This window comes from Takifugu rubripes, chromosome 16, assembly GCF_901000725.2.
Source record: "Takifugu rubripes chromosome 16, fTakRub1.2, whole genome shotgun sequence".
Lineage (NCBI taxonomy): Eukaryota > Metazoa > Chordata > Actinopteri > Tetraodontiformes > Tetraodontidae > Takifugu > Takifugu rubripes.
The window spans coordinates 8,925,229-8,938,158 of NC_042300.1; the positions used below are offsets into that span (position 1 = coordinate 8,925,229).

At 40.0% G+C, this 12,930-nt stretch overlaps 2 protein-coding genes across 4 annotated transcripts; one reads left to right on the forward strand and one right to left on the reverse strand.

Annotated features, from left to right (window-relative positions):
• Window positions 1-1,022: 1,022 nt before the first annotated feature.
• On the reverse strand, window positions 1,023-4,145 carry fam110c (family with sequence similarity 110 member C). Of its 2 annotated transcripts, none has more exons than XM_029850048.1 (2): window positions 4,008-4,145; window positions 1,023-2,799 (listed from the first exon to the last, which is right to left on the reverse strand). In XM_029850048.1, exon 2 carries the CDS (start codon window positions 2,786-2,788, stop codon window positions 1,751-1,753), a length of 1,038 nt encoding a protein of 345 aa, XP_029705908.1. In that variant the 5' UTR covers window positions 2,789-2,799; window positions 4,008-4,145; the 3' UTR covers window positions 1,023-1,750. The 2 variants fall into 2 exon arrangements, with proteins under 2 accessions (XP_029705908.1, XP_029705907.1); XM_029850047.1 differs by lacking the exon at window positions 4,008-4,145 and adding an exon at window positions 2,907-2,980.
• Window positions 4,146-7,096: 2,951 nt separating this feature from the next.
• Window positions 7,097-12,625, forward strand: acp1 (acid phosphatase 1). 2 transcript variants are annotated; one of them, XM_003971680.3, is made up of 6 exons: window positions 7,097-7,198; window positions 7,523-7,596; window positions 7,849-7,962; window positions 10,259-10,320; window positions 10,962-11,067; window positions 12,372-12,625. In XM_003971680.3, the coding sequence occupies exons 1-6, from the start codon at window positions 7,156-7,158 to the stop codon at window positions 12,447-12,449; spliced, it is 477 nt and encodes a 158-aa protein (XP_003971729.2). In that variant the 5' UTR covers window positions 7,097-7,155; the 3' UTR covers window positions 12,450-12,625. The 2 variants fall into 2 exon arrangements, with proteins under 2 accessions (XP_003971729.2, XP_003971728.2); XM_003971679.3 differs by lacking the exon at window positions 7,849-7,962 and adding an exon at window positions 8,013-8,126.
• The last annotated feature ends 305 nt before the right edge of the window (window positions 12,626-12,930 follow it).

The window sequence follows — 12,930 nt, forward strand, 5'->3', positions numbered from 1 at the left end:
GAACTGGAAAATAAAGCAGCACGGGTACATTATAGACATAGTTTACATGTCAATGTCAATATATTTAAACACATCGTCAACCTAAGGTTAATGTGCGCTGATCAAGCGTTCCTATTTTGTGACAGACTGCTTGGAATTGCAGCTATGTTGGGGCAATTTTTGAAATGTACTGGAGATTGAAACGGCTCAATTAAAGTCCCCCCTTAAAACAATCAGACAAACAAACAAACAAACACAAGACTAGCAGTTGTTTGCAGAAAGGAAATCCTTTAAAAAATACTCTCCAATTATTAAATAACCTTTAGCTTTTAGTGTGTGTCATTGTAACATTTAAAGAACTAATCAAAGTGCTATTTAAGAGGACTATTCAAAGCACTTCTCTCATCAACAGCACTTTTAATAACAAGTTGCATATGAAACTGAGATGTTACTATGGCTCATGCTGTTTTGTGTTGCTGTTGATGGCATTAATGGGCGCAAGGAAGACCGATATTTTTGGGTAGATATTGCCCCCTGTAGGCATAATTAACGATGACACGTTCTGTCAGATTCGTTCAAAAATTGACAAATTAATCCTAGTTCAACTGATTTGATCCTAGTTCAACTGATTTGACCACTCTAAGCCAGGAGTCAGGATTTTAGAAAATACATATAAAACGATTAAAAGGGACAAGACAGCCTGTCTTAGACAGGACTTACTTGAAAAGTGAAAGGAGGCAGCTTTTAAATCTGTAGCAGACTGATGTTTATGTTGTTAATGTTTATGTTCTGCAATTAAAAGTTGCTTCTTTGTGCTGGTGACACAAAGAGAGGTGGCGAAAATTCTGCTTATGGACGTATGTATTCATTTATGCAACTTTTATTTAACCAGGTTAGTCCCACTGAGATTAAAAATCTGTTTTTCAAGGGAGATCTGGTCAAGACAGTCAGCAGCAAAACAAAACACACACACACACACACACACACACACACACACACACACACACACACACACACACACACACACTGAGATGGACAGTTGAACCATTGGTGTATACTGCTTTTATTGATGACATGTCTCTTTACTGACATTTTTATGTGTTTTTTTCCAGTGATTGTGCAAGACAAAAATGCAGGATCATTTGAGGCGAGGTGGCGTTCCCATAAATAATTTTGTAAGGATATTTTGAAGTTTGACTTGCTGTTGGGCCGAGTTTGAGCAAACTGACTGGCAAAGTATCTTGAGTTGAGACATTGTTACATGAAAGGTTGCACTGTTCTTGTGTAAATATGTTACATTTATGTAATTTATTGCATTTAAAAGACAACCTTGGCAATCAAAACTATAGTAGTGATTACATATGACTATAAAAATATTACAATAGTGGAATGGTAACAGGACATTATGGCTAAAGTGGTAAATAAATCTAAGCATATTTTATTATTTGATTTAGCGTTTTATCATTGTAGATATAGAACGTAAAACCGTGTCTATTAGGGAACAAAGAAAAGGAGGCTGAACACTAGCTTCATTTCACTCAAGTCTTGTTCTTTTGTTAAATTCTACACTTGTTTTTAATGTAAATCCATGTATTTTAAATGCAGCAGAATTCTCCATGTGAACGAGTGTTTGTATTTAGATGCATTTGTGAATACAATAACAAAACGTTGTGAACTTGAACTGTTACCCTTTAAAGTTATTGAAACATGTTTTGTGACATATGCACTGTGGCTGCACACACACACTTCTGCCTTCAGAAAATGATTTCTCTCAGTCCAGGTCTCTTAGTTTTCTCCCCGCTTCTTTGGCATTTTTGCAGCTGTACAACCATTTGATGATTCTGGCGTTGCGCTCAATGACAGATGTCCCCTGCCGTATCTTTGCCTGTAAGGTGTCCTCCAGGAGCCCGTCGCTGTCGCCGCTGCTCCTGGTGAATCCGCTGTCTGATGTGGAAATACTCACGCTGCGTATCTTTATTGCAAGTTCGTCTGAGCGTGCTGAGAAGTTCTCCTTCCCCAGTGACTCGATGACCTCTCCAGAGAGTCCGCAGTACTTGAAAAAAGCATCAAAGTCTGCAAAGTTTTTAGAGTACCTGGAGCTGATATCTGAGTGGGAGCGACTCACCCCTTTACCAGACCTCCTCTCAATTTCAGGGATCCCCAGGAGACCTGTAGATTTTTTCCCGACACTTTCCCTCAACAAAACATTGTTTTTTGTGCTGTGTTCCTCTTTGATCCTCCCCCTCTCTGACTGATATCCATTGGCAGAAGAGCTGCATTCCTTTACTGGCCCCTCAAGCATGGCCATCTTCTCCTTTTCCATATAGTCATGTTGCTGGGCTGTCACCTCTAGCAACGGAACATCTTTGTGTACAGAGCTGATCAGCTTCTTGCATCTAACGCGGTGTTTTCGGTCACTTCCAGGCCCTCTCAGCAACTCACATTTCTGTCTATAAAGCAGAAGAGAGTCTGGGCGCTTTTTGGAGCTGGATCGACGTACCTGTCCGACCGACTGGGGTTGTGCTCCAAACGCTGGCTGAGCTGTGTTGTCCCCTGCAGCAGCATTCCCACTGGATCGTGAGTTCTGGTCAGACGACCCCATGCTACTCACAGACAGCGATCCCAGGCTGATCACTGGCTCCTGAGTGGAGTTCACCACCTCCTGGCTTTTAACATATTTCACTTTGCTGGCAGCGAGCCTTTCCACAGCACTCAGGTGTCCTTTTGTCTCTGTCTCCAGTTCCATTTGCTTTCGAAGGTATTTGGGACCCTTCTCCAGGATTTTGGTGGCATCGCTACTTGTGTCCATTTTAGTTTTTCCTATAAAAATAAGCAGATTAGGTAATTCTTCTGTGTACAGCAACAGAGGAAAAAAATTCCATTCAAGCCCGCTCTTTGCCTGAGCAGGTATGGCCACAGGATTTCACCTTGTCTGTTCAAACTCATTTCTCCGCCCATTCTGTGCAAACACGAGCTTGTTCAAAGTACATCTGATACCAGCAAGTGAGAAAACTGAAACCTGACACAGCTTCAGGCTTTTTCCCACCTTTATATTCTTGTTCCATGTGTGACTAAAGAACACTGTCTTGCATAAATGACAATTTCCTGTCACCCATAATCAATGACTAGTCAGTTAGTCGTCACATAGGCTTACGCGATGCAGGTGTACATATTGTGCAATGCATGTCTGCACAACAGGTCAATTCATCTTTAAGTGACACAGATGCAGATGGCGTATGTAGCTGAGCTTTTCCACTTCATCACAGCCAGAAAGTCAGAGGAGAAGAAGAACTGACAACTGTATTTCCTATGACCTCCCATTCGAACAAGCAACAATGGTAAATCCCAAAAAAGGGCAGAAATACCATGCTTATAATATGCAGCCCTCGGGTGAAATCCATACCTCACATGGCAGTGTGGCTTTGATTACTAAATCTACAAACCAAAGTCCAAATTTGACATTTGGAATCACTCAATCAATTTGCCGTGAAAGTATGATCTGTATGTGTTTATGGCGTGGAGGACCTTTTTGAGAAATATCAATTGCCATGGGAGACATTTCCTTTGTTATGTTAATGAAATAAAAGCATACATGGGTGACCTCTGATTTAGACTGTATGCTCTCTGTATTACATGCATACACACTTCAAAATACTCAGTAAAGAATTTAATTTTAGAACAATAGGTTAAAAATTGAGCCTTAAGTCGTGTTTCAACAGATCCCAGATCTGGGCTGGAAGTGTCAGAAGCGTCAGGAGTGTTATTAATTTGGCTGATTTCCTGGCATATGTTCATCAACATTAAATATATATGTATAATGATAATAATCATTTTATGATGTGCCAGCTACACACTCACAGTCGAATCTGTGAATGACATCCTGTGAACAGATTCTACAGCTCATGGCAGTGGCACAAAAGCATTGATGCAGTGTGTGGAATCCATGTTGACTCACTTTAGCCAAGAAAGAAATGAATAAAACAACAGGAAGACTAGCATGACTAAGAAAGTTAGCAATGAATGAATACCTGTTCTCAGGATCCAAGTTTAACTCAGAACATTTGCTGTGTTCAAATCTGAAACATCTGTGCAGAAAGTTGTCTGTGTAAATTCTCAGTCATTGTATCCAAGGTAGTTTTCTCTGTCAACTGGACTGGGTTTCTTCTCTTGAAGACATTTCGCCTTCTATCCAGAAGGCTTCTTCAGTTCTGAAATCGCTGGGGAGAGAGCTTGAAAATATATAGCCCCTGTGGACCATTAGCATGCTAATGATCTGGGTGGTCACCTGAGAGTCGTTAGCAGGGTCGTTCGTCGGGTCGTTCACCTAGTTTCTGTTGAGGTGTCTCCCCTTTGTCTGCTGGATCACATGGTGATGAGTCACTGGGTCTCCTGGAATGGTGTGAATGTTTGTTTTGTTGTTGGAAGGAGTGGAGGACTGCATTGTATGTGGGTGACAGGAAGTGCCTCAGGCCACCACCTCTGTTTAAGGATGGTTTTTCCAATTTAACATGGATAGCTTCCTTGACCCCCCTTTCAAACCAGCGGTCTTCTCTGGCCAGTATCCGTACTTGGCTGTCCTCGAAGGAGTGCCCACTCTCCTTTAAGTGTAAGTGGACTGCTGAATCCTGACCCGAAGAGGTGGCACGTCTGTGTTGTGCCATTCTTCTGTGTAGAGGTTGTTTGGTTTCCCCAATGTACAGTTCCTTGCATTTCTCCTGGCACTGTACAGCATAAACAACATTACTTTGTTTGGGTCTTGGTGTCTTGTCCTTTGGGTGTACTAACCTCTGTCTGAGAGTGTTGCTGGGTTTGAAATGAACTGGTATGTCGTGTTTCTGGAGGATCCTCCTAAACTTCTCTGAGACTCCAGACAGGTAGGGGTGTGATCCAGCAGACAAAGGGGAGACACCTCAACAGAAACTAGGTGAACGACCCGACCAACGACCCTGCTAACGACTCTCAGGTGACCACCCAGATCATTAGCATGCAAATGGTCCACAGGGGCTATATATTTTCAAGCTCTCTCCCCAGCGATTTCAGAACTGAAGAAGCCTTCTGGATAGAAGGCGAAACGTCTTCAAGAGAAGAAACCCAGTCCAGTTGACAGAGAAAACTACCTTGGATCTGTGCAGAAACCGACTCTCTTCGAGGAACCACCTACTAATGATTTCGATCACTTTGCTCCGGGAGAATCACATTGATTGTCAAATTTCCATTAATTTTCTCTAAAACCATTTATCCTCTGGTGTTTTCACTTCAACATCATGCATCTACTTGTGATAGTTGCAACCATGTGTGATTTCTTTCAAATGGATTATCTAAAAGTACAAAGAAGGTTCAGCTAAGGGTTGCGCACAGATTTACTTTATTTGATGTTTTTGTTTAAACAAATGACAATGTCTTGACAAATAACCTGATAGATTGGAACGGGCATAATTATATGCTCATATGACTCATGATGCTTTAGTTTTTGAACAAGAAAACATGCAAATATATTCACTTTAGCTGGGAAAGAGAGATAAGCATGCATGAATAAATGCTCATTAATATCTTATAATCTTAGAACAGTGTCACATAACACAAACAAACTGGTTTTGTTTGCTTTGCTCTCAGAACAACGTATTCAGGCCATGAGCGATTACTATTATTTCAAGTTCAAATTCAAGTTCATTATATTTTTTGTAGGGTTTACAGCATTGTCTGGGCTTTGTTTTGCTATCTTGTTTCCTCATTCCTTATTGGCCAGCCTTCCTCATATTTTTATTTACTATAATATTTTGTTCTTGATCATCTTAGGTTTTACTGGACCAGTATCATTTCTTAACTTGGGAAATATTTTCCTCCTTTATTTTCTGTAAAATAAATTTTAATACAGTGAAGGATTAATTGTGTTTGAAAACTGAGTGTTACTGTTAGGAGTAATTGGTTTGTTCTGTAACACAGGTCACACGATGACTGCACTTCATCTCAGCTCGCTGGATCGAACAGTCACATGTTAAAAATGGATGCTGACATTCCAGGAATAATGTTTGGAATCTGGCAGAGCCCATCCTCCATATGTCTTTGATGAACACAAGAGAGCTTTCACCTTTGTATTTTATCATTCCAGAAATGAAAGCACAATTTAAGCTTTTAATTTAGAAAAAATAAAGACATGCACTGTGGTTGAAAAACAGCTGGGATAAGAAACATTTTGTCTTTGAAGAAGACGCGGGGAGTGTCTTTCAAAACTTGATATTGTTTTGGAATGTGTCCTCCTAGTGGCTTCTCTTCTTGATTTAATTTAATTTTGTTTTTCATGGGGTGCACCCTGTAACCTTTATTTGTGATAATACAATAATCATTAACATTGCAATCGTTATGCTGTTAGCAAGGAGGTGCTAATAATTAGCAAATAGCAAAAAGAGCTCCAACATTTATGCACGCTGATGTAATTTGTTGATATTATCACCAAACAAATGAACATAATTAAATGAATAAAGTTATAAATAATCATAGGAATGTTTAATATGTCCAGTCTGACTTTTTAAATGAGTGCAGACTCAAGAGAAATGAAGTTAGGGAGAACAACAACAAACACCAGTGTCACTGTACCCTCCCTTTTATGTAATTCTTTTGTTTCAAGATGCCAGCATGTTTTCCGTGTGAGATCAATTGATCTGCTAAATTTCTTGAGTTGACATGATGGTGCAGCATAACAGAATCAATAAGAACCTGAAGGGGGCTGAGTAGTCATCAACATAATAAAAATGAGAAAACATAATAAAATACATTTTGGATATGGATAAGTTTGTTCACATTTAAGCCATGACCACTTGTGACATATTAACTGTGAGGAGAAGGCCACACCTGGATTGTCCACATTTCGCAGGTCAGCATCTACAAAAATGACCTGCATTCGTGAATGCAATTACACTACTCTAAAAATGATGTTGTACTTAAAATTCTGCAATTTTTTTTTACATCACTTAAGTTGTTTTAAAAAAAAAAAAATTAGTCATATTTTACGATATTCATTTTGTTTACTAATATGTATACGTATTCGTCCTGACTTTATCCGGATGTTTTAATTTTTATCCTAGACGCCGTAATGCCTGATATATATGTACGTTGCCAACGTGTATCTTAGACGTGCATTACAATGTTTACGGTACTTGGCCAAGTCTTCGAAGCAACATGGCTGCCGCCGGTTCAAAGTCGGTATTGTTCGTATGTTTGGGTAAGAAATATTCACCCTGAGAAGCTTTTATTTCTTTGACAGTACAAACTAATACAAATGACGGACGAAGCGAAATGTGTCAGTCGATGTGTGCGTTTTATTGACCTATTTAACGGCAGTGGCTCAAATGTCTCCTTAAAGCTAACTATGAGCTAGCTTCGTAAATCAGTGACGTAGATGACGTAAAGTTGACTCCTCCAACATGTTTCTGTCATTATATGTGACTAATGACAGTATGCTATTATACTACTGTACAGCTAAACTTTTACACATATATTTTTAAATGATACATCAAAGGGTGCTGTGGAATTTGTGTTGGAACAGGGAATATTTGCAGATCCCCCATTGCCGAAGCAGTTTTCAGGAAAATGGCTACAGACACTGGGGTGGTTGACAAGGTAAGTACCCCTTGTTAAACGATAAAGACTGCTTTCTGTACCTTTTTGTTAAATTTTTAACAAATAATTGTTAAAAGTTTTTGAAGACAGAAGACATGTCTCTTGCACTTGCAGTCACGCAGGCCTAACAATGTACCAAACTGACAGAATTCTGAAAATCCATATATCCGTGTGATGCCACGAGCACCCTTTTCCTCCAGTGTATAAATCTTTTGTACTATCTTATTGTTCTCCATGCTTCGCTCTGCTTAGTGGAGGATAGACAGTGCTGCCACCTCCACCTATGAGATAGGAAACCCTCCAGATGACCGTGGTCAAACCTGCATGAGGAAGCATGGCGTGGCCATGCGTCATACAGCCAGGCAGGTACGATGAGCCACCACTAGGTTCTCTTTTCTGTTTCTTTGTTCTTGCAGTGGGTCATAGACAGTGGAGCGACATCTGACTGGAACACCGGCAGCTTACCAGACAATCGTGGTATGGCCTGTTTAAGGAGCCATGGCACTGAAACAAGCCACAGGGCACGACAGGTACAAACAGGTGTCGCGTGGCTCTGCTCATTCCATTGGTTTATGCGTGTATTAGTGTGTTTGGTAATTTAATCCTGTTGTTTCTGCCATTTGTGTCTAGACTACATTTAATAGTTTAATATTGCTTTTAGTCCATCAACCTGCAGCTGCAATCAATTTCTCTGGTTTCCTCAGTCATAACTTAATGCCGCATGATTTTCTGAGCTGTAGCTGAACCAGATGTTGTTTGGCCAGCTGTGTTGATTTCAGAACCCCAAAAATTTAATGTTTTTGTGATTTATATTCACCTTTCTAGTCTTTTTCTTTGCATGCGGTAGAGGGGCAAATTGGATTCAGCTTCCACGGTCAAGAGTTTCCCATGTAGTAATTTGTCATTAATTATTAATCAGCTTCAGTTTGATTGAACTTTAAAAAAAATATACATATAAAGACGGAAACAAAGAGGACTCTGCCCTGCTGCAATGCAGGCTATGGAAATGTCTGCTGAATTATTTACAGTGTGTTTGTAAAATGACCAGAATCAGGTTCTGCAGAAGGCATTCAATTAAAAGTTAACAACATAGATTAATGGATTGCAATCCGGAACAGGTCCAGTTAAATTTGTAATATGCAGCTACTAGTCTAGTGATTATACTGGAAAAAGAACAGCTTCAGGCTTCTTGAAGCCTGAAAATAGGTTTGATTTAAAGTTTTAACAGTGAATTTGTACACATGAGATCTTTCCTTACACACAGGTGCTGACCCCATTTAAAAACAGTGTTGCTTTCTATCACAGAGACTTTGAATGTGTTTGTCATGTGTTTTAAAACCTGAAATGAAAACAAGATGTTTGTCAAGGCCAATTATTGGTACAGTACACTTGCTGTGTTGGCTTAACCTCTGTATGCTTCCTTTCCCACCGTCACCTTAAAATGTACTAAACTCTTTCTAGTTGGGGGGTTCTGGTGTTTTAACCTGTCTTATTGCCTGCAGACTATTACACCCAGACACCTTTTAATCTCCTCAAAGCTGGAGATGGCTTATTCAATGCTTGGCTTACAGTAAACCAGCCAAATAGTCACAATGGGTTTTGACAAGGTTTTGCTCTTTCTTCTTTTCTTTCATTGCCCTCTTCCAGATTTTTTTCACGCAGGACAGTCACAAACATGTTTGTTTTAAAAGACAATAAACATCATCATAACCTGGCAGATATTACAATTAATGGAGCTTTTAGTGATAAAACTCTAAATTTAGCTAAAACTTTAAATCTCATGCTAATTTCCCCATTTTAGTGATGAATAAGTCTGTGGTTGGACCTCAGAGGGAAGGCATCAACAGTCATTGACTCATTTTATTGATGGGATTATTGTGTTAAACTGCGTGGGAGTGCGTGGTGATTTGTGGTCAGAATTCTAAGGGTTTCACTTCGGAATGTGTGATTGAAAGGTTGGTCAGAAGCTGAAAGATGAGCAGCTACAGTCATTGGTCAAGGGCCAACTCTGCGATGGTAAAACCAAGCCACTCTCTTTGTCTTTAGCCACTGTGAGAATGTAAACATGGATTCAAATCAGTCAGAAGCATATGTTTATATCCTTATGTTGAGTGCTCACAGCTGTCCATGTGAGTGTGCCCGTGTCTTTTTTTCTTCATTCATCTCACGATCCCATTCAGTCCTTGAGTGAAAGTTCTCCCACAGTTCTGTGAATGCTGGCCACTTTGATTCATACTGCCTTTAGTAAAGGCGGGATAAAGTGAATTCCTGATTCAACTCAACTTTTTACAGTAAATCCCCCCCAAATAATTCAAAACAGCTATACCCCATGCAGTAATTTTAAACATATTAATGCTGGAGATAAAGAACAACTAAATACAATTGGTACATCAAAATAGCAGTGTTCATTGACCTGGCCTGCAGCAGCTTGATTGTTGTCAGATCCAGATTGCTATCATGTTATCTACCACAAATGTAAATGGTGATGGTGGTCAGCTGGGAACGAGCACAGAGACGTTGCATTGCCTTTTGGAAGCAATTAGAATAAGCAATCTTGAACAAGCTGATTTGTAACCCCACGGCACTATTGACCATTTCTACAAAAATCCCAAACTGAGATTTTGTTGTTTTTTTTCCCTTCTGCCTCTTTCCTCCATTCCAGGTGACCAAAGATGACTTCATGACCTTTGACTACATCCTCTGCATGGATGAAAGCAACTTGAGGTAATTGTTTCATCCCATACTAGCTGCATCTGTACTGATGTGGGCTGGATATTGGCTAATAACACAGCAGCTGTTGTTTGTTAATAATTACTAAAACAACACCCAAATAAAGAGGCACAGCTGTGCTGCTGCCTCAGTGGTGCTACCTCTCCACATCATGGAACTGAATGCCTCTTTTTAATGAGCAATACCCTCTCTTAAGCTCTCGCCAAAGGTCAGGAGGAGGGATATATTTTAGTACTTTGAACGTTTAGGGATCATTGTAAGATCACATGCCTGTGGCAGATCTGATCTGTAAGCTGCTTACTGAGTTCTTTGGATGCCTTGTCTTTGCTCTTTGGTAGTCTTTCTCTCCTTTCTTGCCACGATTATTATCCTTTTCCCACGTTAAACCGGTTAGACTGCGAGAAAGGGACCGCGTCCCGGCTTCAGATCCTCCTGTACTGAGTCTTCTCATGTCCTTCATCACAACATTGTTAGCATTTCTATTTCCATTTCCTGTTTGTTATTTATTTTCCACACACTGGCTGTTGGTTGTTTTGCAGAGAAATGAGTTTTGCATTTGTGGTCAGCCTTTTTAATCAGCAAAGGTTTGATGTTTTCCCTCACAGATCCCCTCACGCTTTCCTCTTTTCCCACAGAGAGTTGAACAGGAAAGTGAAGTCGGTGAAGAACTGTAAAGCAAAGATTGAGCTGCTCGGTTCCTACGACCCTCAGAAGCAGCTCATCATTAAAGACCCCTATTATGTAAGTATTCCAGTCAAATCTGAGCATCTTCCAGCACAATTGAGATGTTTCCTCTGTTTGTGGTGATGTATTGATCATTTCAAGGGGATCTGTGTTAACATGGATAGAATCTATGGTGCATATACAAACTCAAATGATGACACCAAAAGGATAATTAGCCTTCAAATGTTTCTCACTCTTCGCTCTATAGGAGTTATTAACAGCTCCGCTGGGAGCCCAGAGAAACACTGGCTGTCAGAGTGCACCATATGCCTTTATTTCCATTATTTTAAATTACAGTTGAGAAATTTTCTCATGAATTATCTCTCTAATGCTCTCATTTCTGCCTCAAAAAGGTCCATCACCTGTTGTGCAGTGGTCAAAGCATCTGTGTTGGTGGAAACAGTTGGAAAATAACATTTTATTGTTTCCCCACAGGAAGTTTTCAGTTCATCCATCAAAGTCTTTGCTGGTTGGCAGTCATCTAAGATTCTTGCAGCTGTTTCACTTCTCACTCCATAAATGCCTGATTGTAAAACCGCCCATTAACATTGTGTTAGGAACGCATTAAGAATGTTTTCTAAATTATTTAATTCTTCTGGTTTGCTCATTCCTTGTGTTGAATGTTTGTTTACTGCCAAATGTCTTGAATGTGGATTTACAGCTGTTTTTAATCTCCTTGAGGTTTGGGGGGAAAAAAGGCAATGATAGAAAGTGTTTTAGCCTTTTTTTCTCCAAGCTATATGTTGCTAATACAACTTCACATGTTAACTTAACCAGCATACTAATTAGGAAAAGATTGCTGTTAAAAGAAAATGTCTGATTTGTTCATTTTAAATCTGCACCACTGTCACATGCTTCAGATGATAATCAGTGTGTTTGATCCAGATATAAGAGCTTAATTGATAAATGGTAGGTCTGGCTTTTGAGGAAAAGGGGTTCTTACTTAAAGAACTCAGAAATATCTCAGTGGTGTGGCTGGAATTGGAGACGGTGTTCGACAGTGGCTTGTGTGAGTTAGATTTATGCAGTGTTAGTGAACAGCCCTCCCATCTGATGTTTGGACAGTGTTGGATCACGCACCGTGCAAACCACATGGAAGGAGAGTGGTGTGAGCTGAGAGGAGCAGACAGCCACTCCTCAAGGCTCGAGCACAGCAGATCTTTGAAGCCTTGTTACTGTCTGGGACTGATTTCCATTTCCATTGGAAAAATAAACAGCTCAGAATTGGGTCAACAGAGCTCCTGCTGCACCGTCATAGGTGTATGTTCATGTGTTCTAAAACTGCCAATAACTCACAACTACCTGTTTCTTATTTCTTACAGGGGAGCGACAATGACTTTGAGATGGTGTACCAACAGTGTGTACGATGCTGCGAGGCGTTCCTGGAAGCGAACGCCTAATGTCTACCCTGAACGTAACTTTCGGAATGGAACACATATTTCTGTTGTCTGCTATAATCCGGAATACCGTTTCACGTCGCATCAGCTTTCTGTAATTCTCTACATTTTTAGAGGATGCCATGTTGACAAGTTTGACGTAAAACCAAATAATTCAATAAAAGGAAAACAACCCCAGGCATCTTCTGTCAATGAACACACTAAGCCAATTAATGAGCAAAGAAAATATTGCTTACAAATCTCTTGCTGGGTATTTGTTAGATGCTTGGTGGCCAAGTAGCAGTCTTTGACTTGTGTCTAACATCGTTTTTATGCAACTTATTCATACAAACTAGCTCCCCTTTCGTCATGTCATAATTAGTCAAAATAAAAGTTAAGCTGCTGTCTTGCTTTTGGCAAATAAATACCTTAAAGTGTGTGACGAATCTGGAGCAAAGGGGCTAAATGGGACCAGCAGGGGTTCCAGCTGTGCAAATCATCTTTG